A 23378-nucleotide genomic window follows, 5' to 3' on the forward strand; every position below is an offset into this window, starting at 1 on the left:
TCCGATTTCAAGGTTATCTTTCATTTTCTCCATCTCTCTCTATCTCTGTCTCTCTCTCTCCCTCGGGCTCTCTCTCCTTTCACCGGGGGCACTCGTACACAGGATGCCCCTCCATTCAGCAGTGCACCGCCGAAATTGCCTCCCAATTCCTGCTGCCTTCCATCCTGACGGAGATTGTCAATCTGGTCACTTCCCTGGCAAATGACACCACGGTGAAGGTGTTTGAGAAGACGAGGTGAGTCGTCGCTTCTCCCAGCTGGAGACATCGTGTTCATCCACTTTTCCTTCTTTTGAAGAGCCCCCCCCCCAACAATGTTTGCATTTCACTCACGCAACGGGCGCCTCTTGTCACCGTGTCCGTTTGGCTCGCCCACCGCGCCATGACGCCCCTCGATGTGCCCCCCCCCCCCAGCTTTCCCCAGGGAGACGTGTTCGTCCCCTCGCCTCACATCCAACACCTCAGCCAACCGCCGGCCGCCTCGCGAAGCTTCATCCTCATTGGACGGAACTTCCACCAATGGCACTGCAGCACCGAACAAGGTACGCCACCGGGGTGCCGCTTCTCTTCGCTATCGTCCCTTTGTGCATTTAACTGACATCACTGGGACGGAGATGAGATGCCAAAGAGATACCAGTGTAAACAAAAGTCCTGATCCAACCCCTCTGGACTACATGTCGGCCCACCCACAGTGGGAAGATATTGGGATTCTGCCCCCGTTGATTTGTGGATCTTTCTTTTGAAATCATTGGAGTGTGCCCGTGGAACTTAATTCCTTTGCGCAGAATCAAATACCATATCCTAGCCGTCTCCCGAATCAAGCGCTGGCACTGCAATTAGTCCTAACCTTTCCACCCCCTGCTTTGCTGTACTGGCGGCACGCTAATCGCTACACCTCTGGCTGTAAACGGAGACGGCGGACGGCGGGTGAAGGGGCCGCGCCACCATTGGCTTTCCGCGCTTCACGTGTGGCGCTCTTCCTGCCACTGCTGCGCTTGAGTGTTTTGTTTTCGTCTTGTTCATTATAACCCCCCCCCCCCAAGTGTTTCTGTTTCCTTTGCTAGCATCGCTCTGTAGCCGTTAGCCGAGTTTGTGTGTTAGCTGCCGTGTGACTGCCGGTGCCTGCCGTGCCGTGTGTGTGCTCATCTCTGTTTGCCCACACAGAAGACAGTTCAGATGAGGAAAACGTCGCTGTGCTAACTAGGTTCACACGTAAGTTCCCTCCCCCTTTCCAGTCGCCCTGCGGGCCCGACCAGAGCATTTGGTGATGGGATTTTTTGTTGTTGTTTTTCCGCCTCTCGTTGGCCTGCTTTTTACATTTCATTTGAGCTTCATTTTTTGGAATGCTGTTTTGTACAATTTGTATGCTATTGCCGTTTCACTTCATCTGTCCTCCGCTGTCGTTAAAGGAACGGTGGTTGGGTTTCGAGAAGGCTGTCATCTGTTAAACCTGAAACGCTTATGGTGGCAGTTTTTCCTAAATGTAGAGTCTAATCTCAGCCCTCCATCTGGGCTCGCGGCCCCGACGTTCGTCCTAATACACAAAATCCCCGACTATCCATCCACTGGAAAAGGATCCAACTCCTACTAATGATTACAAATAGACTCAAGTAACTTCATAATAACACGCCTCAGCCGGGTTTCCCAGATTCGTTAAGAAGCTCTTAACGCTCAGAGCTTCTTAGGAGCGTTCTAAGAACGCTCTTCGAACGCTCCTAAGAAGCGCTTAGCGTTAAGAGCTTCTTAGCGAATCTGGGAAACCCGGTCCTTGTGAATTGTACTTCATAGCCCCACCCCTCGAAGAAAATCAAGAGCGCACTCGTTTCAGGTGTCTCCCGTTCCACCCGAGTCTAACATTAGGTTTCAGTTTCACTTCCCCCCCCCCCCCCCACATCCGACTTCTCCACTCTCGTGAACGACTGCAATTTCCGCACGGTCGAGCCGAGACTGTTCTGAGAAAAGGCAATGCTTTTCTTTTCTTTTTTTTCCCTCCCTCCCCCCCCCCCCCCCCTTTCTCCTCGCTCTGAAAGCAAAAAAGGCTAGCCCCCCATCGCAAGCTCCTCAGAAGATCTTTAAATAATTGTACGGTGCCAGCCCCAGGGCTTAGAAAACCCTGCTGAGCCATTCCTCTCGATGTACTTAATGAGAACCATTTATGATTTTTATCTTAATAGCTTCATTCTCCGAGCCACTTCGCCCAACCATAGGGCGCCGTCCATTTAATCATATACTTTATGGTAAATAAGACATAAAAGGGACCTTTTTGAAGCTATTAAGCCCGACCCCCCCCCCCTTTCCGCGCACCCTCTCGCGTTAGCCGGGCCGGCGCCTATCTTCATACGGCCGTCCCTCTTGGCGTCTGTCGTCGTGTGTCCTCTGCCGAGGAGCTCAGCCGTGCTCCTCTCACTGTCCCCCACCCCCCTCCCCTTACCCCCCCCCCCCCCCTCTTCGTCCGTCTGTCCAGCCCACAAAGGGTTCCAGCGCTTCGAGGCCCTGGAGCAGAGCGAGTGGACGGGCCCCGGGCCGGCCTGCAGGGGCGTGGCCCCCCGCCAGAGGTTCCTTCTCATCCACATCCTGGACAAGACGGTGAGAGGGGGGGGGGGCTGAGGAACGTGGGAGGTGTGTGTGTGGGGGGGGGAGGGGGAGATAAAGCATGAAGCGTCAGCGGGGGGGGGGAGTGTGGGAGGGGGGTCGGTGTCCAAGTTCAACCTGAGGGGGGGGGTCGAGCTGTTTTCCAGAGTTTTCTCTCCTTTGGGGGGGGAGTCTCTCTCACGCCCGTGGGCCGTGCGATATGCAGTGCCAAAGCGGGATTTTCTCGTCTCTCGTTGACTGTGTGAACTGCTGACAAAAAAACACCTGAACTCCAGAGAAGACGTGGAAATGTATTTGTGTGTTTCTTTCCTTGGGGAAGCCGAGAGAGGTGTCTCGGGCGTACACAAAGAGGTGGAAAGGCGCTAAGAATCGGAGACGGGAGATGTTTTGAGTAACAGCGCACAAGGGGAGACAAGGTTCAGTTTTATGTTGAGGTCTGAGACAACGGATCCTTTTGAAACATCTTTTTGATATTCAACGCTCGATCTCCGTCGATGTTAAAACTGCTGCGGGGAGGATTTAAAATTGAGCGGCTGAGACATAAATATATAAACACCTTGCCCTATTGTGAACTCGACTAATAACGGGGAAATCATGAACCGAGGCTTCTGTCGGGGCGTGAGTGCTCTAACGGGCGTTTCCCCCTCTGCCCCGGCAGGTGACTCTGCACACCTATAACTGGTCGGTGGACCTGGGGGGGTGTCTGAACCGGGGCCTGGTGCGCCTGGTGCACTGGCAGAACGCCCGGGCCCACGTGGTGCACTGCCTGCTCAGCCAGAAGATGGGCCTCTTCCACCACTGCTGCTTCTCCGACCCGCCCTCGCACGACGACCCCAAGCAGGTGAGCCGCCCTCCTCCTCTCTCTCTCTCTCTCTCTCTCTCTCTCTCTCTCTCTCTCTCTCTCTCTCTCTCTCTCTCTCTCTCTCTCTCTCTCTCTCTCTCTCTCTCTCTCTCTCTCTCTCTCTCTCTCTCTCTCTCTCTCTCTCTCTCTCTCTCTCTCTCTCTCTCTCTCTCTCTCTCTCTCTCTCTCTCTCTCTCTCTCTCTCTCTCTCTCTCTCTCTCTCTCTCTCTCTCTCTCTCTCTCTCTCTCTCTCTCTCTCTCTCTCTCTCTCTCTCTCTCTCTCTCTCTCTCTCTCTCTCTCTCTCTCTCTCTCTCTCTCTCTCTCTCCTCCCCCTTTTGCTGCCGCACTTCACACTGACCATATGCTCACCGACACACACACACACACACCAGTATCGCAGCGTATGCACGTTTTTTGCGCGCGCCGGACTCGCATTTGTCCCCGCTCGGCATCACAGATGGTTTGAAAGGGAGGGGGGGGGGGGGGAGAGAGGGGAAGGGGGGGGGGGGGAGAGAGGGGGTGTGTGTTTTTTTGGTCGTTGGACACGATGGCTCAGGTGAAGTGAGGCTTGTCAGGGCGGCATCTGGCCCGGGCAGGGTTTGAAGAGCGAGCCAGAGACCTGGAGGGCCCAGTGTCCAAGCACAGCTGTCCCTCCCCGAGGGGAGGGGGCTTGGAGGTGGGGGGGGGGAGGGGAGGCCCTGCGGGGGGTGCAGTCCACACGAGCAGGTACTCGACCTGCTCGTCCTCCCCCCCCACCGGCCTACCGTCGTCCACCTCCCTCTGCGACACCCCGTTTGTCACCCGATCCCCCTCCGCAGAGTGCCGCCCCTCCGCCTCCCCCGCGTCCCACAGCGCTGGGTGTGTGCCCGCTGTCGGCCCCCGCTGTTTACATCTCCGTCGGAGGGGGGGGGGGGGGGGGCAGCATCTCCGGGTCGGCACAAACGGCCGCTTCCTGCTGAGGGAGGATTGGCTCATCGCGACTGTCGTCGTCGCCCCCCCTCTCTCCCTGCTCGGCGTCGTGCGAGTGATGGTGTCGACGTATTCCGAGACTGGCGGGAGTCAATAGCTGGTGCTTTTGGAGGCGGCGGAAGTCTTCAGAGGAAACAGGCAGGGCTCTCGACGGGGGACGGGGGACGGGGGGTGTTTTGAACGGCGCACGTCACCGCGACCTAGTTTCTCACCTCACCTCTGATCATCCTTCGAGCCCCCCTCCCCTCCCCCCCCCTTCCCACCTGTGCATGATGTGTCACCTCGGAGGTGTCGTGTTATTCTCTCCTCACTTCTTCTTTCTTTTTTCTCGTCTTCTCCCCCCCCCCCCTCACCCGTTTAGTTCGGGCAGCCCAGGCCCGTCTCTCTCCTTCCTCCTTTTTCTTCCCTCCATCCTCTCGTTTTTTTCCTTCTCTTCTCCTCCCGTGTGTCGGGACCGCTCGGCGCGCCTCTGACTACCTGCCCGCTGTTGTTCATTTCCGTAGCTCCAGGTCAAACCCAGGAACCCCTATCGTGTCAGTGCAGAAAGTGCCGGAATGCAAGAGGGGGATGGTGGACTAGGAGGCCTTTGCAATTATTTTTCTTATTCTGCCAATTACTATTGACTTCTTTCCCCCCCCTTTTGAAGATGCCACAAGGAGAATTGCAAAGCCAGTTGGTGTTTTCAAGAGCAAAGCGGCTGCGGTCCAAAAAATGCCTGGTTCGTTTGAAGCCTTCATCAACGATCCCTTTCTGATTCTGTTAATGATCTTTGTTTGAAAAAAAAAACGTGGAATCAAAAGCAGATCTATACCGTAGGTTCGAATGACAACACGCAGCTGAGGAACAACTTCAATAGGACTCCGGCGCTTCAGTTGCACCGTATTGTGTTTCATCAAACCGTCATACATACACTGTCTGAAATTCGATTTCTCATCTAGAAATCATACGTGAAACGTCTTTGCCCTTTTGTGTCATCGCGGCCGAACCAATTACAAAACAAGTGCAAAGAAAGAGCCGACCAAAACTTTTCCCTTTACCGCTCAGCGCCCCCCTTCCCCCCACACTCTTAATCACGCGACGGCTAATGAGCGGCGGACAGAAGGCCGAGGCAGAGCGGCGTAAAATTTGCCCGCGCCGCGCGTCATCTGTCACCGTGCTGATGAGGAACCGTGTGGGTGGGGGGGGTGGGGGGGCACCCTTGCCCAGTCTGCCTCGGTCCCCCCCCCCCCCCCCCCCCAGGACACAGGGGCATCTGGGCCCTCTTGCCCCAGTGCCCCCACCCCCCCCACGGTGCTGCCCAGCAGCCAATAAGCTGCTCTGCCAAGCACACTTCCCCCCCCTCCCTCCCCCCCCCCCAGGGATGGACAAGGACATATTAGTGCCGCAGTGCCAGAGAGGGTATCCTGCTATTCTTCTACATCAACGAGGCCTCTTCTCCTCTTCAGGGAGCCAGGCTTATCTCCATATTGGATTTTCGCTGCATTGAGGAATGTTCTCAAACTAAGTCCTACTTTGTGTGACCTCCAACATGGATCCTAGCACCGGGGTATTCGACCACAGCTTCGTTGTTTTTTGTAGATTTGACGCTCCTGGTTCTATTCTGCGCGTTCCATCTGCCTGCCACTCTGGTGTTCCAAGCATTTATTACGGCAAGAAATATGGTGTTTGAGAGGGTTATTGAATTTAATTGTAGATGGTCCAATATTAAAATTCATAAAAAGAAAAAAAAGATGCTTGAGACCCTATAGCTTTTGATTTGTTCCAGGCACATTTAATAAAAAGTTTCCCGACTTCTTGGGCTGAATTTACTTGCCTAATAACGTTAGCAAATCCGCAGGGCGCTTGGTTCTCTCCTTCCTCTCTCTCTCTCTCTCGCTCTCTCGCTCTCTCTCTCTCACACGTCGCCTTCTTCCTCCCCGCAGGAGCCCAACCCTTTCCTGAACGCCACCATGGAGCCCGACGCCCTGCTGAAGAGCCCCCAGCCGCCCGTCCCCAGCAAGGACCAGGGCCGGCTGGCCTCCTCGGCCCGCGTCCTGGCCCCCCTGCACTTCCCATCGGAGCTGGTCCCGTTCGACGAGGCCCTGAGGGACGTGGCAGCGTGCCGGCCCCTGGCCGCCGCGCAGGACGTGGCCGACCTGGTCGCCCGGCACGGCCTCCAGCTCCTGGAGGTCAAGGCGGCCGAGCGGAGAGGTCAGAGTCGAGCGAGCGAAAGGCTCCCCCCGATCCTGTGTTAAGCGGCGCCGTTGTTTTACTTTCTTCCTTCAGATTTGCACGTCTGCGATTGGTCCGACGTCCCGGTCAATCAAAGCTCAGGAGGTGGCTAGCGCCACGTTAGCCGTAGCGCCTCATTTGGTACATTTACATTTAGTCATTTAGCAGACGCTCTTATCCAGAGCGACTTACAGTAAGTACAGGGACATTCCCCCCCGAGGCAAGTAGCGTGAAGTGCCTTGCCCAAAGACACAATGTCATATGGCACGGCCGGGAATCGATCTGGCAACTTTCAGATTACTAGTCCGATTCCCTAACCGCTCAGCCATCTGACTCCCTACTTTTACCTTCTGTAGCCTCGTTTAAAGTAGCTAGACTTCCGATTTGTGCCTACAGTAGGGGGTAGAAGGACGTGCTTTTAGGCGTAGCTGCCGCTTGCCTTCGACGCGAGGACAGCCCGCCGAGCGGCAAGTCCAGACAGAGCAAGAGAGAGAGACAACACTTCCCGGGTGTTTATTGATTGAGGAGCCAGGGGCTAGTTAGACCTTGGGACAGACAGGGGAGAGACGCACGCCTCGAGGCCTGACAGGCCGGCGCTGAAGGATGGGGAGATGGGAGTCGGTGGCCCTGGGCCACGCGCTCGCCTGTGTGACATTTGTGTGGCTTCATCTCTTCCCCCCCTGCTGACAGAAATGGAGAAACAGATGAAGATTGAGAACCTGTTTGTGACTTGGCAACAGAGGTCAGCGCAGTCGAACATGCCCATTTCGGTAAGTACCCCCGGCCAGTTTACCCATTAAACACCCGTGAAGACACACACACACACACACCCCAGCGTGCGAAAAGAGGCATAGCCAGAGCGTGCAAGAATGACTCGCATTCCAAATCCCGCCACAAACGCCGATGCTTGCGCGCACAGCCAGCAGGTCCATTTGGCAGCAACTAGAAGAGAAATCCTTAATTGAAGTGTGTTCACCCTGTGCCATGTCTCCGCTTGGGGGACTTGCGGTGAAGTCAAATGAACATTCCAACTCATTAACAGAGGTTGGAAAGTACAAAAAAATTTGGAGAGTTTTGAAGCGGAGAGTGTTGAGGCCAGCCTGACATGACTAGCAACGCCAACGACGACTCCAACAGAGACACGCTTTCTTCAGCCTCCATATTTTTTACTCTTTACTATTGCGGAATGGACCGGAAAAAAACGTATTTGTTTTGAATTTGAAGTTTATTCTTCATGGAAGAGGGAGAAGACACCTTCTGGTTACCAATATGGATTTTGGTTTATTCATATGCAAGACCTACATCAATTATGATAGCATCTGGTGCAGCGAATATATTGAGGAATATATTGTGTTTAGTCCAATATGTGAATAAGACACTGTAAACCAAACCAAGAAGGGGAGTCAGATCATCATATTAATCACACTTTGTCTTCAAACCATATATTTTCAACTCGGACCAAGAGTGGGAGTTCAGAAAACAACAATCTTAGCCAGGTGACCGAGCATATTGGGTGCTGTAGACAAACACAAGACTCTCACAGAATGTCTCCTTTGCTTTCTATTTATTGTCAGAGAAGGGCTCACAGGGAGAGAGACAGACAGACAGACACAGAGAGAGAGAGAGAGAGAGAGAGAGGGAGGGAGGGAGGGTGAGAGAGAGAGAGAGAGAGAGAGAGAGAGGAAGTGAGAGAGAGAGAGGGAGAGAGAGAGGAAGTGAGAGAGAGAGGGAGAGAGAGAGAGAGAGAGAGAGAGAGAGAGGGGGAGAGGGGGAGGGAGAGACCAACTAGTCATGGGTGGCCTTGCGACACCACGCTGCACCCGTCTCCCTCACACTCTGAACCCGCTCTCTGAACCTAATGAGCTGGCAGCTGACGGCACCAGCCTGGGTTCCACGCGCGTGCCCCCGCCCCATCTCCCTCCCTCGCGCTCTCTTGGTCTCTCTCTCTGTCTCTCTCTCTTTCTTCTCTCTCTCTCTCTCTCCCTTCCCCGCCGCGTGTCACCCGTCACCACGGCGAGCTCACCCATTACCACTCAGCCAGACGGCTGTCCTCTTGGCTGCCTGTCCGACTTCCTCCCCCCTCCTTCCCCCCTCAGCCTCGCCTGCCCGCCTCTCTGCCTAACTGGCAGTCTCCCCAGTGGGGGGGGGGTCCCCCCATGAGGGCATCTTCAACCCCCCCCCCTCCCTTGAGGCAAATGGCCCCTGTTAGGTCTGTGGTGTCCCAGGCCGGATCGGTTCCCCTTGATGGGGGAGATGGAGAGTGTGCGCTCCCTCACTCCGTTCCCCCTCTCCCTATCGCCGAGTCGTCGTCGTCGTCCCCCCACCCCCGTCGGCAGCTCCGTAGATAGCGAGGGGAGAGATTGAGCGGAGCCGACGCGCCCCGGAACGTTCCGGGCGAGTCGGATCGCGCCGCTCGACGGGCACGTCGATATCTCCTCAGTGAGCGCGCATGCGTGTGCTATTCGTGTGAGTGACGCTCGCGCGTGCGTGTGTTCCCCCCCCCCCCAGGCGGGCGACCTGGACACCCTGAAGCAGTCGTCCCGGCTGGTGCACTACTGCGCCACGCCCCTCCTGTTCGACCCCGTCCTCCGCAAGCAGCTGCAGGAGGAGCAGACCACGCTGCCTCCGCAGGTCAAGGTGAGACCCTGTGCCGTCCCCCCACACACACACACACACACGCACACACACGCTCCTCCACGCGGCGCACGCCGCCCCCACTCAACGCCTGCTCTCCCCCCCCCCACCCCAGAAGCGCCACCGCTCCAGCGACTCGACGGCGTCGGGCCGCGACCGCAGCTACAGCACGGACTCGGCCGAGGCGCCGGCCGGCCGCCTGAAGGAGGAGCCCTGGCTGCAGGACATCTCCAGCACCTTCCTGCAGCAGTACGTCCAGTACCTGCAGAGCATGGGCTTCATCCTGGTGCAGGTCCGCCCTCAGTCGCCCGCCCGCAGGTCAGTGCCACCCCGCACGCACACACGCGCACAGGACTTTGAAAACGGTTCACGTCCTCCGCAAGGCCATTTGTGGGGCCCAGTACGCGCGCGCGCGCGCAGGCTGTGCTGTCGGCATGCTGACGGATGACCCTGTCTCCGCCCGGCCTTATCGGGAATGAAGTTCTCCCCGTCGCGGCGAGTCTTCACCCGCCCCGACAAACCCCCCCCCCCCCCCTCTGGGAACACGCGCTATTCCCCTCCTCAGTCATCACGTGTGCTGAGGATCACCTGCCAGCCCCTGGTCTCCCACACACACACACACACACACACTCACACACATGGGGGATGTAACATCAGATCTTCTATGACTCACTCAAGGAGGATGTGGTGTGGATGGGCGGGGGCGCTGGATTCCAGGGCCTCTGCTGACCCTACTCTCCTCTCCCCCCCTGCAGTGCCGCGCGGGCCCGCGCCGCCCTCTTCAGCTCTCTGTCGTCGGAGGGCAGGCAGTCGTTCTCCTACAACAAGCAGAGGAGCGAGGACAGCCCTAAGGTCAGGGGTCACCTCGGGGAGGGAGGGGCTCTGTCTCTCTCTCACTCTCTCTCTCTCTCTCACTTCCCCTCTCTCTCTCTCTCTCTCTCTCTCTCTCTCTCTCTCTCACTTCCCCTCTCTCTCTCTCTCTCTCTCTCTCACTTCCCCTCTCTCTCTCTCTCTCTCTCTCTCTCTCTCTCTCTCTCTCTCACTTCCCCTCTCTCTCTCTCTCTCTCTCTCTCTCTCTCTCTCTCTCTCTCTCACTTCCCCTCTCTCTCTCTCTCTCACTTCCCCTCTCTCTCTCTCTCTCTCTCTCTCACTTCCCCTCTCTCTCACTCTCTCTCTCTCTCTCACTTCCCCTCTCTCTCACTCTCTTACTTCCTCTCTCTCTCTCTCTGTCTCTCTCTGTCTCTCTCTCTCTCTGTCTCTCTCTGTCTCTCTCTCTCTCTTTCTCTCTCCCCCTCTCTCTCCCCCTCTCTCTCCTTCTCACTCTCACTCTCATTGGCACTTCTCCTCTGTTTCTAACTCTCTCTCTCTAACCCTCTCTCTCTCACATCCACGTTCACTCACACCCACAGTCTCTCGCTCACCCCCACAGTAACCAGGTCTCGTGTTCCCCAGCAGACCACGGCGTCGGGCAACACGGTGTACCACCTCCAGAGGGCGCTGCCCGGGGGCATCGTGCTGATGGAGCTGGCCTTCCAGGTGAGAGCCCATCCCAGCCCTCAGAGCTCATGAGACTCCCATGCCCTGGCCCCCAGTCTGATGAAGAAAGTGTTTTGTCCGTCTCTTCATAAACGGAGTGACTAAGTTCAGTTGAGTTCTGGATTTCAATAAGTATTATCAATCTGCAGATTGGGAGAGAAAATCGGACCTCTGACCATAAATGACAACACAACACCAGGCTTAGGTCTCAATCATGTCTCTCTCAGCCCTGAAGGCTGGAGGACCATCTTTTATAGGGCACAAGAATGTAAACATAGATAGTGACAGTCAGGCAGTAATGACGTTACAACAGTCTCAGAGGAAAAGATTCACAGCTCCCAACACATGACCACTCAGCCTAGAGAGTTCATAGTTGGAGCTCTCCTTGTAGCCATAACAAGGAACATTTAGCCAGCACTTTCTCCTGACCCCGAACATCTATTAACCCTGACACATAGACACAATCTACTCTTATTAATAGCAAGCTTACATGAGAACATACTAACTAGTATCCAATGACTAGTTCTATTGATTAGTGAATAATGTAAGCACACAGGAAATCGCAATTTCTTCCACAAGTCCCACTCCCCTTAAGGTTCTCCAGGCAAACTCTTTTTTAAAGTAGTATTTTTCTCTCTTTTTAGTCTTTTTGTACAATTGTAATTATGTGGAAGGAGGAATTCGCACAAGAAGAATTTCATTGTACGGACTAACTTTGTGAAACCGTATACTCGACAATACATATCTTGAACCTGACCAGTGTAGATGGTGCATGGGCCATCCTTTCAAAGAATTATAGTTGAGCTCACCACGCAAGTCTGGCAGTCTGTTAACAAGGACATGTCTCTCCCCTTCGTTTGTCGTTTCCCATTCTCTATTTCTGCCTCTCTCTCTCTCTCTCTCTCTCTGTCTCTGTCTCTCTGTCTCTCTGTCTCTCTGTCTCTCTCTCTCTCTCTCTCTCTGTCTCTCTCTCTCTCTCTCTCTCTCTCTCTCTCTCTCTCTCTCTCTCTCTCTCTCTGTCTCTCTGTCTCTCTCTCTCTCTCTGTCTCTCTCTGTCTCTCTCTCTCTCTCTCTCTCTCTCTCTCTCTCTCTCTCTCTCTCTCTCTCTCTCTCTCTCTCTCTGGTTTCTCAGGGTTGTTACTTCTGTGTGAAGCAGTACGCTCTGGAGTGTTTGCGTATCCCCATAGGACAGACGGTCAACTCCCAGGTAAAGGCTGGATGATATCTCCTCAAACCTGAGAGAGAAAGTGAGAGAGAGAGAGAGAGAGAGAGAGAGAGCCCCCCCCCCCTCTCTCTCTCTCACTCGTTTTTACTTCCCCTTTGTATGTTGAAGCTGAAGTAAATACAAGTTCATACCAAACGAGGGGTAATCATGTGTAAATACTTTTAAACGATGTTTGCGTATTACGTCTCCAGATGTTGCGCGTTAGGAGATTGCCCCCCCCCCCCACCTCCTCCTCCACACACACACACGCCCCCCCACACACACGCTGTAAGCACAGTGAAACGCTTCCCTCCAGGTGTGCGTCTTGCAGCTGGCAAATCCTCTTCTTTTTTTTTTTTTGTCTTCTTTTTTTTTTTTTCTTTCGTTCTTTCTGATGTCATTGGAATGTTACCATCCAGCTGTTTCAATGTGTTTGTTTGCCGGAAGCTTCCGTGCGCCGTCGTGCATGAGTGGGACAGGGCCGGAGCTTCTGTGGACGAGGCGAGCGCCGTTTCCCGTGGAACCCAGCCAGTGCATTGGACCCATCGAAGCCCATTAGATGTGATATCATCCTGTCCTCTCCTCCTGCCAGCCCGGGCTGCGGCCACAGAATCAATCGGTCGACACAACCCCCTCCCCCTCCCCGCGAGACGCCGGGTGATCTAGCGGGGATGCTACGAGGTGGCCACAGAGGACGGAGGGGGGACGTTACTGACCTCGACGCTGCCGTCGGGACGGCAGATGCGTCTGTTAGAGTGCCGGCGTGGATGAAAGAGAGGGGGGCGGGAGGGGGAGCTGGGCTCGGGGAAGCGCGGTGTTCACGTGCGTGTTGCGCCCGTGGCTAGGTGTGTGTGTGTGTGTGTGTGTGTGTGTGTGTGTGTCGGAGCTGGAAATCTGTGGGAAAGCCTGGAGCCTGCGTTGGCCTCCCTGATGTCGACTCTGGACCATGCACAGGCTTTGTGCTCGACCTCGACTGACCATGACCTCACCCCCTCCCTCCCTGCCGCCCCCCCCCCTCCCTCCCCTGCCCCCCCCCAGCCCTCACTCACATCCACTTTCCTTATTCATGTGAATGTGTGCACATTCTGTGTTGGTTTTTCTATAATTGAACCCAGTAGTGTTACTGTCTGCCTTGTCTTCATACTGTCTTATCAGTTTATGTGTATGTGTATGAGAGAAAGAGAGAGTGTGTGTGTGTGTGTGTATGAGAGAAAGAGAGAGTGTGTGTGTGTGTGTGTGTGTGTGTATTTTGATTTGTTGCCAACACTGTCAGTCTTCATGAATGCCCCATGCCGATTCCTTTTCTGTGCGTGTGTGTGTGTGCGCGTGTCTGTCTATCTGTCTGTCTGTCCTCCCATCTCATATCCTCTCTCCATCAGGGCACCCTCCTCACCAAACCCCGTTGCAAGCCGTACCCAGAAGCCCCACCGGTCTCTGACTCTGCGGTATGTCCCAGAATTCCCAGGGGCGGGGTGTCTCCCTCCAATCAGGCTCCACCTCCTCCTCATCCCTCTGCTTGCTGCCATAGATCCTGGCCTCTCTCTCCGTCTCCCACACTCTCTCTGTCTCTTTCCCTCCCCCTTTCTCTCTCTCTCTCTCTCTCTCTCTCTCTCTCTCTCTCTCTCTCTCTCTCTCTCTCTCTCTCTCTCTCTCTCTCTCTCTCTCTCTCTCTCTCTCTCTCTCTCTCTCTCTCTCTCTCTCTCTCTCTCTCTCTCTCTCTCTCTCTCTCTCTCTCTCTCTCTCTCTCAGATTGGGATGGCTTCTTCTGTCTGATTGCGTCTGTGTCCTCAGGGCTCTGATGTGAGGGCTCTGACCCTCTCCCCCTGTCAGTCTGGGCTCTGACCCTCTCCCCCTGTCAGTCTGGGCTCTGACTCTCTCCCCCTGTCAGTCTGGGCTCTGACCCTCTCCCCCTGTCAGTCTGGGCTCTGACCCTCTCCCCCTATCAGTCTGGGCTCTGACCCTCTCCCCCTGTCAGTCTGGGCTCTGACCCTCTCCCCTTGTCAGTCTGGGCTCTGACTCTCTCCCCCTGTCAGTCTGGGCTCTGACCCTCTCCTCCTGTCAGTCTGGGCTCTGACCCTCTCCCCCTGTCAGTCTGGGCTCTGACTCTCTCCCCCTGTCAGTCTGGGCTCTGACCCTCTCCCCCTATCAGTCTGGGCTCTGACCCTCTCCCCTTGTCAGTCTGGGCTCTGACTCTCTCCCCCTGTCAGTCTGGGCTCTGACTCTCTCCCCCTGTCAGTCTGGGCTCTGACTCTCTCCCCCTGTCAGTCTGGGCTCTGACTCTCTCCCCCTGTCAGTCTGGGCTCTGACCCTCTCCCCCTATCAGTCTGGGCTCTGACCCTCTCCCCTTGTCAGTCTGGGCTCTGACTCTCTCCCCCTGTCAGTCTGGGCTCTGACCCTCTCCCCCTGTCAGTCTGGGCTCTGACCCTCTCCCCCTATCAGTCTGGGCTCTGACCCTCTCCCCCTGTCAGTCTGGGCTCTGACCCTCTCCCCTTGTCAGTCTGGGCTCTGACTCTCTCCCCCTGTCAGTCTGGGCTCTGACCCTCTCCTCCTGTCAGTCTGGGCTCTGACCCTCTCCCCCTGTCAGTCTGGGCTCTGACTCTCTCCCCCTGTCAGTCTGGGCTCTGACCCTCTCCCCCTATCAGTCTGGGCTCTGACCCTCTCCCCTTGTCAGTCTGGGCTCTGACTCTCTCCCCCTGTCAGTCTGGGCTCTGACTCTCTCCCCCTGTCAGTCTGGGCTCTGACTCTCTCCCCCTGTCAGTCTGGGCTCTGACTCTCTCCCCCTGTCAGTCTGGGCTCTGACCCTCTCCCCCTATCAGTCTGGGCTCTGACCCTCTCCCCTTGTCAGTCTGGGCTCTGACTCTCTCCCCCTGTCAGTCTGGGCTCTGACCCTCTCCCCCTGTCAGTCTGGGCTCCTTTCACTCCGCCTTACTCTCCCGTTCTCCTCCCTCCTTCTCGCCGCCGGGGGGGGGGGGGGGGGGGGGGAGATGATGGTCCGCTGTTGTGATTGGCTGATACCGCGGGGCCCTCTCGCGCTCTCTTCCTGTGAGCCTTCGTCTTGTCACCTGGCGCACTCCGGACCCGCCGCCCGTCGGATGGCGACATACCCGTCTCACCCCGGTGAGACTTCTCCCCAAAACGCGTCCGTGACTTCACCCGGCCTCCCAGACGGGGATTTTTCACCTTTCTCTCGGGCGATGCGATCCGCTCGCTCATTCTGACCGTGTCGTGGGGGCCGGGTGGACGGAACTGGTGGGGGGAGCCGGGGGAGGGGCCGGGGTGGTCTCCTTGCTTGTCTGCTGTCAGGCTCCAACCGTGGCCCGCCGTGCCCATTCTTCTTCCTCCAATCAGCCGTTGTCCGTCCTTGTGTGTTGTCGTGGTGCGCCCGGGTGATTACAATTCCTCCTGTTGACTTCCTTTCTTTTTCTCTCCTTTTCTTTCTCCTCCACGCCTCGTCGAAGGCTAACACAGGGTAGCCCTCGACCGCACTCTCCAAGGCGCTTGGAGCCGATTTTCATCACCCAAAAAACGACGGCAAAAAAACACAGATTTTCCGAGTCGAACGCGCCTCACAGACGTTAATGAAACCGACGCTCGTTTCGTCGAAGGAATATCTCGTCAGGGTTGACCCCACCGTCAACAAGTTCCCTCCTGTAGTTTTCCTTTCCTCGCTAAAGGGGAAAGCCAGTGTGGGCAATAGCTTCCTGGTGCGGTGGACTGTAAGGTCAGAGTGGATATTTAATTGGGCCTCTGGAACGCCATTGGGAGAGGATTTCCGATGAAAAGTTAACAAGCCCCGCCGACCCTGCCCTGACTTATTCACCTATTGTTCCCCTCCACGACACGTGTTCTTCGCTTCAGGGCCGCGGCGTTTCGTGCGCGTGGCGGTTCCACAGACAGCCCCTTTGCCGGTGAACGTTTGACTCGGAACATGGAGGGGGGATGGGGGGGGGGCACGTCCGCGTGCAGGCCTTGTGGTGTAGCTCTTTGTTCTGGGGGTCGGGAACAGAGAGCGGTGTGGGTTGTTCTGGACTCGCTCCACCACTTGACTCTCTTCGCGTGAGGAAAACACACAGCGATTCCAGGCAAACGGTCCAGATGAAAGCCTCTGCTCTGGAAAGCGTCGACAGTAGTTGCCCCTCCCTACCCTCCTCCCCCCCCCCCCCGCCACCACCACCTTCTCACTGTGCTCTGCAATTACTCAAGCCTCTCCGTGCAACCATTTGCATTCACCATTCATGTTGTCCTAAGCCCCGCTTAGCTGTTTTGATTTAATTAAACGAGATACAATTAGAACGTCGATGGGTATCGCCGCGGCTTTGGAAAAGAGCCCACACTAAGGAATTTCAGAAGTACAGAATGCGTCTCAAGAATAGGGCCACTTATTCGCCGGAGGACTGTAGACAAATTCTGACAGCCCAAAAAGCTTCTTTTTTTTTATCCTCAATTTTAACAGCATTTATTTTCTCCTACAGCCCATAAAGAATAGTCCGACTGTGCGACAGTAGGCAGGCAGGGAGGAACTGTCTGTCTTCGACTCTGTCCACACTGCATTGCATCGGGTCAAAGTATGAATACGGTGTGAACGAACGGTGCGAGAGCATAAGAGGGTGAATGGGCGTTCGTTCGTACGAGGGGCCGCCGTCTCCCTGAGGCAGTCGGGGACCACGGCAGCGATGCATTGTGGTCCCGTGGGTGCCACACGAGGTCGTGAACCGTGTTGTCTCCCCCCTCCCTCCCTCCCTCCCTCCCTCCCAGCTCTCCATGCTCTTCACCGAGGAGTGCGACAAGGTGCGCGACCTGATGCACGTGCACTCCTTCAGCTATGACTTCCACCTGCGCGTGGTCCACCAGTACCTGGTGGGCTGCCACATGACCCTGCGCCAGGGCTACCAGCTCACCGGCTTCCTGGAGGACTTCATCGCCCACCACCCCGACATCCCCAAGTTCGGCCGCAACCACGTCTTCCAGGGTGAGCCATTCCTTCCCCTCCCCCCCCCCTGGCCCTCCCTCCTTCCCCCCCCTCGCCAGCATGCGTGACTGGACGCGTGTCTCTGTCGTCGCCCCCCCCCCCCCCCCCGCGCAGGAAGCTTCTCCATCTCGACGGGGATGATCACGGCCCACCAGCTGTACAACTACGTCACGGACCACGCCGGCACCTACGGCATGAAGCCGCTGCGCATGTCCAAGGCGGCCGCCCCCGCCGACGGCAAGAAGGGCGCGTCGAGCGCCGACTTCCACGAGTACGCCCTGGTGGCCCTGTGGAACAGGTAAGGGGGGTAGACCCCCCGCACGCTCCCCTCGCTAGGCCCCGCCCTCCACCTGCCCCTCACCCCCGTCCGCCCTCCCTTGCTCTGACTTGAAATATTCTCGAGCCCTTTCATGTTTCCCCCTCTCTCTCTCTCTCTCTCTCTCTCTCTCTCTCTCTCTCTCTCTCTCTCTCTCTCTCTCTCTCTCTCTCTCTCTCTCTCTCTCTCTCTCTCTCTCTCTCTCTCTCTCTCTCTCTCTCTCTCTCTCTCTCTCTCTCTCTCTCTCTCTCTCTCTCTCTCTCTCTCTCTCTCTCTCTCTCTCTCTCTCTCTCTCTCTCTCTCTCTCTCTCTCTCCCTCCCTCCCTCTCTCTCTCTCTCTCTCTCTCTTTTCTTCCTCTCTCCGAAAGCTCCGGCTCCTACAAGGATCTGGAAGGCCTCCGTCACCATGACGACTTTGATGTGTCCCTGCTGGTGTGCCACAACGCCGCTCCGTTTGAGGAGCAGTCGGAGGGCGAGAGACATTTGCTGAGGTAAGGAGATGCGGGGAGATGGAAGAGGGCGGATTAGAGGCGGCGCGACGGGGGGGAGGTCATTACAAACCCCTGAGGGGGGGGGGGGGGGGGGCGTAAGAATGGGCCAGGGCATCTGCACTCAGGGCGCCGTTCTCCTTTAGTTTGTATGAAAGTGGCCCGATAGGACTGTTTGATTGAACGATGTTTTGTCATTGACTGAATGTAAAATGAAGAAAAGAAAACTTTGTGTTTTTTATTTTATTTCATTTTTTTACCTCGAAAAGTTTGTTGTTTATTGGAATCATTTCTGACAAAGTGAATGAAAGTTGAGATGCCGTGGCGTTTTCCCCAGGCTGCGCTACTACGTCATCATGACCAGCCAGAGAGAGCTGTTCCCCAGGCTGACGGCCGACATGCGCCGCTTCAAGAAGCTTCCGCCGATCTACCGCGACGCCGCCGACCCGACGGGCCGCACGTCCCTCGACCGGGCCGACGCCGGCGGGGCCTGCGACCCCGAGCCCGACCTCTGGGAGGAGACGACCGCCGCCGCCGCCGCTTCGGCCACCTCCCTGGCTTCCCCCGCGTCCACCCCCAGCGACGGCAACGAGTTCTACCCCCTGGTGGGCTCCTCCGTCTCGGGGTCGGAGGCCCAGGGCCTGCTCTACCCCTCGCCCCTGTTCCCCCTGCTCAACTGCGAGGTGGCCGCGGCGCGGCGCCACATCCAGGCCAGCGTGGAGCAGGCCATGGGCCACTGCCGCCGGGACAACCTGTGGCGGAGGCTGTTCCACGGCGAGCACCTGGCCCTGGACAAGCTGAAGCTGAGCAAGCTGTCCTTCGCGGAGCTGGAGGAGCTGCTGAACGCCGTGCAGAGCCGCTCCGTGGGCGAGATCGACCCCCAGCTGGTGAACGGCGCCGCCGCCTCCCGCGCTCTCTCTCCCCGCCCGCGGCTGCGCCCGCGGCGAACGCGTCCGGTTTTCCCACGCGCGTGCGATGTTGCTCCCGCTCGTTTGGCTTTGTGAAACAGATGTCCCCGTAGCCCCTCCCCCCCCCCCCCGAGTGCCCAATTATTGCAATTATTCTTCATTATCCTCTCTTTCGAGTACCCCGCGCTCCAATTAGACGTTGGCGCTACTATTACAGTGATTTTCGTCGGACTGCAGGGCGTTGACTTGCGACACTAACACAGGGTTAATGTTCCTCCCGGTCGAGATCGGTTGATAGGCCCGGCTGCTGTTAGTTTTCGAGGAGCCGTTGCGCTCCCGATCACAGAGGTTTTCAACGTGTGCTCGACGCCGTGGCGGTCCGGCCGCGGCGACGAGTCTCCTCTTCAGGCATACGCTCCTCTGATCCTGCCTCCTTCACGGGCTTTGTTCGTGCTTGAGTGACAGTGCCGGGGGAGGGAGGAATAGTAATACAATAAAACGGTCGACGGCCTTTTCCCAACGCGAGAAATGTGTCAGTCCGTCGCGCGACGGTCGCGGAAACCAACTTTTTTTTTACTTTTCTTTTTTTCTCTTTTTTTTTTCCTCACGTTGTAGCTAGCCCCGCACGCACACATCGCGTCGTGCCGTTTCCCCCTCCGTCCTGCAGGCCCGCGGTTGCTTCGGAATAGCGCCGTTCCGTCCGCGCGAACCGGAGAATCCACATGATCCACATAACCAGCCGACTGCCTTCCACCTCCAGCTGTTCCCTCAGAGAGTTCGCCGGCGCTATGGATAATTAGTAAAAGGCTTCCGCGGTTCCGAGCGTCAAGTTATACGGCCCGTCTTCTCTCGTAGCACGTCGTGAGCTGACGGGCTCTTGCTGAAAGCCCAAAAAACGAACCCAGAGAGGCCTCCTCTGACTCGATGTCCCAAACGACACGGCAAATCATGACAGTCTTTCAATTAGACGGCGGAAATAAATACGACCCGTGTTCCCTTACTGCAGAAGGGTCGACAGATACCCATTACGAGAGAACTTTACGTTTAAGTGTCTATTTCTAAAATAATAATAAGGCGTCACGCGGACGGTTCGAGCACGTACTGCGAAAGTGTACTTTTAATGACTCGTGGCATGGCTCTGTCAGAGAAATAAGGCGGCGCGTATCTTAATCAAAGCTGTGCACTCCTCGCCGGCCGTCTCTCTCCCCACAGGGGATGTCGGCAATTATTAAATTCAGTTGCATCGAGAAATCCCTAATTAAAAACCCCAAATAAAGTTGTTTGTCACACCAGCGGTGAGGCCCTCAGACGTCCTGCCGAGTGCGCTCAGATTAAGTGTGTGTGGAGGGGGGGGGGGGGGGTTGCCGTTGGAAACCTGCCCGTAGCGTGACCCCCTGCTGGTGCGTCCTTCACATGCGTCATGCGGAGCCGTGCGCAGACAGCCAGCCACCGTAGGCCGGGGACGTGTATTCGCCGCCTCGTCTTTCAGTCACGGTTCTCTGGGTTGATACGTTCATCGTACACTTATGTATTTGAAGCTCTAATTGCCTTTTGCCTCCGAGTCGCGAATGTGACTCGGAGCTCAGCTCGTCTCTGTCATCGCCGGCCAAGGTCACGCTGAGCACTTACGGCCCGACCTCTAACCCTAACCCTCCCCCCCCCCCCTTCCTGGTTCCAGGACTGCTTCCTGACCATGAGCCCCAGCTGGTACCAGAGTCTCATCAAGGTCCTGCTGTCCCGCTTCCCTCAGAGCTGCCGGCACTTCGACGACAACAGCATCCAGTATCTGGTGAGAGACGCCGTCCTAACCGCACGCCATCTCCCACCCTCCGAGGGCCGACACCGTGGACCAAAGGGCCCTCGAGCCTTGTGTGGTCTCCCAACCGCAGATGGGGTCAAAGGTCGGCCCTCCTTACGGAGAACGCGTCTATTTATAGGGAGCACGTCAGCGATCGCTTCGCTTGGACTGATCCAATGTGACCTAGAATACGGGGGAGATCTGTAGGAAAAGATGCGGTGAGCCGTCTCCCGCTGAGGAAATTAATTATTCCTGTCCTTCTCTCCCTTTTGGTGAGATTGCATCTGCCAGCCAAACCCTCTCCGGACTCTGCATGCAACCACATCAAAACCACCTCCTTGAGCGAGAGATTATGATGATGAGTGCCTGCGTGTCTCAATGCCCTGTCTGTCTATCATTGTTTAAAATGTTAGAGCTGTGCGGTTGTGGTGTTTTGCCTTGCTTTGGTTTGTTTCAAAATATATCTATATTTTATCGTGTTTTTAAATGGACTTGAAGTGACAGACTAGTCCACAATTGGTAACAACCTCAAGTCACCTTGAACTGTTCTAAATTTCATCTTGGCTGTTCCGTTCCTTATAACTGGTGCAGCGGGGAGAGAAAAAGAGGAACTGAAAGCACAGAGAAGTTAGAGAAAAGGTCTGGCGCTTTTCAGAAAAGAGGCTCTTGTGGACAATTATGACTCAGGGGTGCTCAGAGCGTCAGCCATCTTCATTTCGCAGTCGAAAGACTTGAGATCACAAAAAGCTTCCTAAGACTTGAGATCACAAAAAGCTTCCTAAGACTTCAGATCACAAAAAGCTTCAAACTCTTGATGCACATTGGTAGATACAGTGCATTTGTAACCAACAACCATAAAAAAATACAAGTGACCATACGATCATCATGCGCTGTGTGACAAATTATATGTGCTCTGTAGGGCCGGAAGGCAAATAGAATTAAGGGAGTAATCTCTTTATCATTAACAGATGGCATATCTTTGTCTTTCAGGCTGTTTTAAACCAGAAGTTTACCGACTGCTTTGTCTTGGTTTTTCTCGACACCCAGGCAGGAAAAACTGTGAGTTGTTGATCAATGTCGTCTCTCATCGGAGCACATGTCTGAACAATGACTGTGCATTTCTAATGGTACTAGTGAGCACATTTTAATGAGTGACCTTACCTCAGAGCTCTGTTTGTTAGCCGTGCTTAATTTCAATCACACCAAGCAGGTGTTGCTGTATGTAGGAAGACAAGAGTCCAGATGTTACAGGGATATGAATCCTCTCCCCTTTTACATCTGTCTCCCTCTTTTTTTACTTTTCCTTTTTTTTCTTCTTCTTCTTCTTTTCTTCTGTGGCCCATCCAGAGCTTCAAAGTTGTTTTCAGGGAACCGTTGCCATCCCAACCGCAGCTTAGCAACAGCCCCCCGCCCCAGCTGGTGTCGATGTACCACCACTTGGAGTCTGTGATCAACACGGCCTGCTACAACCTGTGGACCGGCCTGCTGTGAGGAGGGGGAGGGACGAAGTCGAGATCCCGGACGCGTCATCGGTCGGCCGAGTTCCTCCGTCGAAGCGGGTAGCCCATCTGCTTCGACGGAGAGCGCCGCGCCTGCCCCTTGGAGCCGAGACCGGTTGTGCATGGTTTACCCCTTTTCTCCCTCTCCTGTCAACACACCGAGGAGACGTGGTGTACAAGCACGCAATAGACCCCACTGGCTCTGCCCCGTGTCCCACGCCTCATATCCCCAAGGACTTGAAGGAGTCCTCAACCCTTCTTTCGAAGGGTTGAGGCCCATTTTTGCCGGCGGCGGGCGACGTAGCGCCCATCCGCGGGCCAACCGGTGTTTACCTGACGAGGAAGCACTTTACTGACTATCGGGGACTCGGGCGAACACTACCTCACGGCGGGGGGGAGGGGGGGGGGGGTTCTGACGATGTGCACTGGACATTTATTTATGCAACGCTCCCCTTTTGAATGACCAACTGTCTGCATCTGGCCCTGGCCTCCTGAAGGGGGGGGGATTTGTGCTCTTGCAGAAAAGGGAAGGTTTTATTTGTGTGTGTGTGTGTGTGTTCCCGCCCTTCAGAGCCTTACTACTGTTATCATGATGCCGTTTTGAAGTTCCCCTCTAAGCATTCGACTACTTAAAATGACGTGCGTCTGAGGTTCAGTCGCGCGGATCTCACAATACAGAACGGGCAGGGTGCAGCCCTGGGCCTAGTCATGCATGTAAAAGGAGGATTTGTTTGCGATTTACCTTTTCGACCTTATCAGATTGAAATACAGAAAATGTGAATGGATACGTGTCGGCACCCCCCCCCCCCCCCACACACACGCACGCACGTTCCACAGCGCAGCCCCACGATCCAGGCTTTCGCAGGTGACAACTGTCTTTATTTGGAGTCGTTTCCAACGTGTCTTCAACATGCCACTGGAAGTCACCTCACTGCCATCCTCATACAGAAAGTGCCTTTGTTTGTTTTTGGTTTTGGGGTGGGCGGGGGGGTTCTTAACAATGCTCTGATTTCAAGAGATGTGTTACGAATGCATCATACCCACGCCATTTAATTTCATTCTATTTGGGTTCACATCGACGGTGACGCTGGTCCCCTGGCCTCAGTTTACAAAGAGGCGTGGTTGTCAGCCAGCATGTCAAAGTTTAATAAAAGGTTCACTTTATTTCAACATTTCACCACAAGCTGTTCTATACATACGTGATCAAGTCATGACTGTGCAGCCCTACGGTGCTACGTAGGAAAACGAATAAGAAAGAAGGACAACCAAATAAGTGGAGGGTGTCTGTGGTTTGGGTAGAGGATGCTTGTGTGTGTGTGTGGGAGGTTGAGAATCCTCACAGCGAGGGGAGACAAGCTGCCGAGCTGGCCCCGGATGTTCTGGAACCTTCCGGCTCGACGGCAAGAGCTGGGGG

General features: G+C 55.6%; 1 protein-coding gene across 1 annotated transcript in view; it reads left to right on the plus strand.

The window, feature by feature from the left end:
• szt2 (SZT2 subunit of KICSTOR complex) overlaps window positions 1-23134 on the plus strand; it is a 56234-nt gene extending 33100 nt beyond the window's left edge. Inside the window, exons 56-75 of the mRNA XM_084692395.1 lie at window positions 103-235; window positions 413-540; window positions 1163-1210; window positions 2463-2584; window positions 3249-3431; window positions 6324-6591; window positions 7303-7382; window positions 9121-9249; window positions 9362-9564; window positions 10002-10098; window positions 10702-10782; window positions 11915-11989; window positions 13366-13431; window positions 16742-16955; window positions 17070-17253; window positions 17640-17762; window positions 18097-18646; window positions 20346-20456; window positions 21456-21524; window positions 21813-23134. Coding sequence (XP_084548521.1) covers window positions 103-235; window positions 413-540; window positions 1163-1210; window positions 2463-2584; window positions 3249-3431; window positions 6324-6591; window positions 7303-7382; window positions 9121-9249; window positions 9362-9564; window positions 10002-10098; window positions 10702-10782; window positions 11915-11989; window positions 13366-13431; window positions 16742-16955; window positions 17070-17253; window positions 17640-17762; window positions 18097-18646; window positions 20346-20456; window positions 21456-21524; window positions 21813-21956 — 3008 coding nt within the window. The 3' untranslated portion in view covers window positions 21957-23134. The remainder of the gene's footprint in view (window positions 1-102; window positions 236-412; window positions 541-1162; window positions 1211-2462; window positions 2585-3248; window positions 3432-6323; window positions 6592-7302; window positions 7383-9120; window positions 9250-9361; window positions 9565-10001; window positions 10099-10701; window positions 10783-11914; window positions 11990-13365; window positions 13432-16741; window positions 16956-17069; window positions 17254-17639; window positions 17763-18096; window positions 18647-20345; window positions 20457-21455; window positions 21525-21812) is intronic.
• The last annotated feature ends 244 nt before the right edge of the window (window positions 23135-23378 follow it).

Source organism: Hypomesus nipponensis, chromosome 26 (genome assembly GCF_054491055.1).
Source record: "Hypomesus nipponensis isolate SF chromosome 26, ASM5449105v1, whole genome shotgun sequence".
Taxonomy (NCBI): domain Eukaryota; kingdom Metazoa; phylum Chordata; class Actinopteri; order Osmeriformes; family Osmeridae; genus Hypomesus; species Hypomesus nipponensis.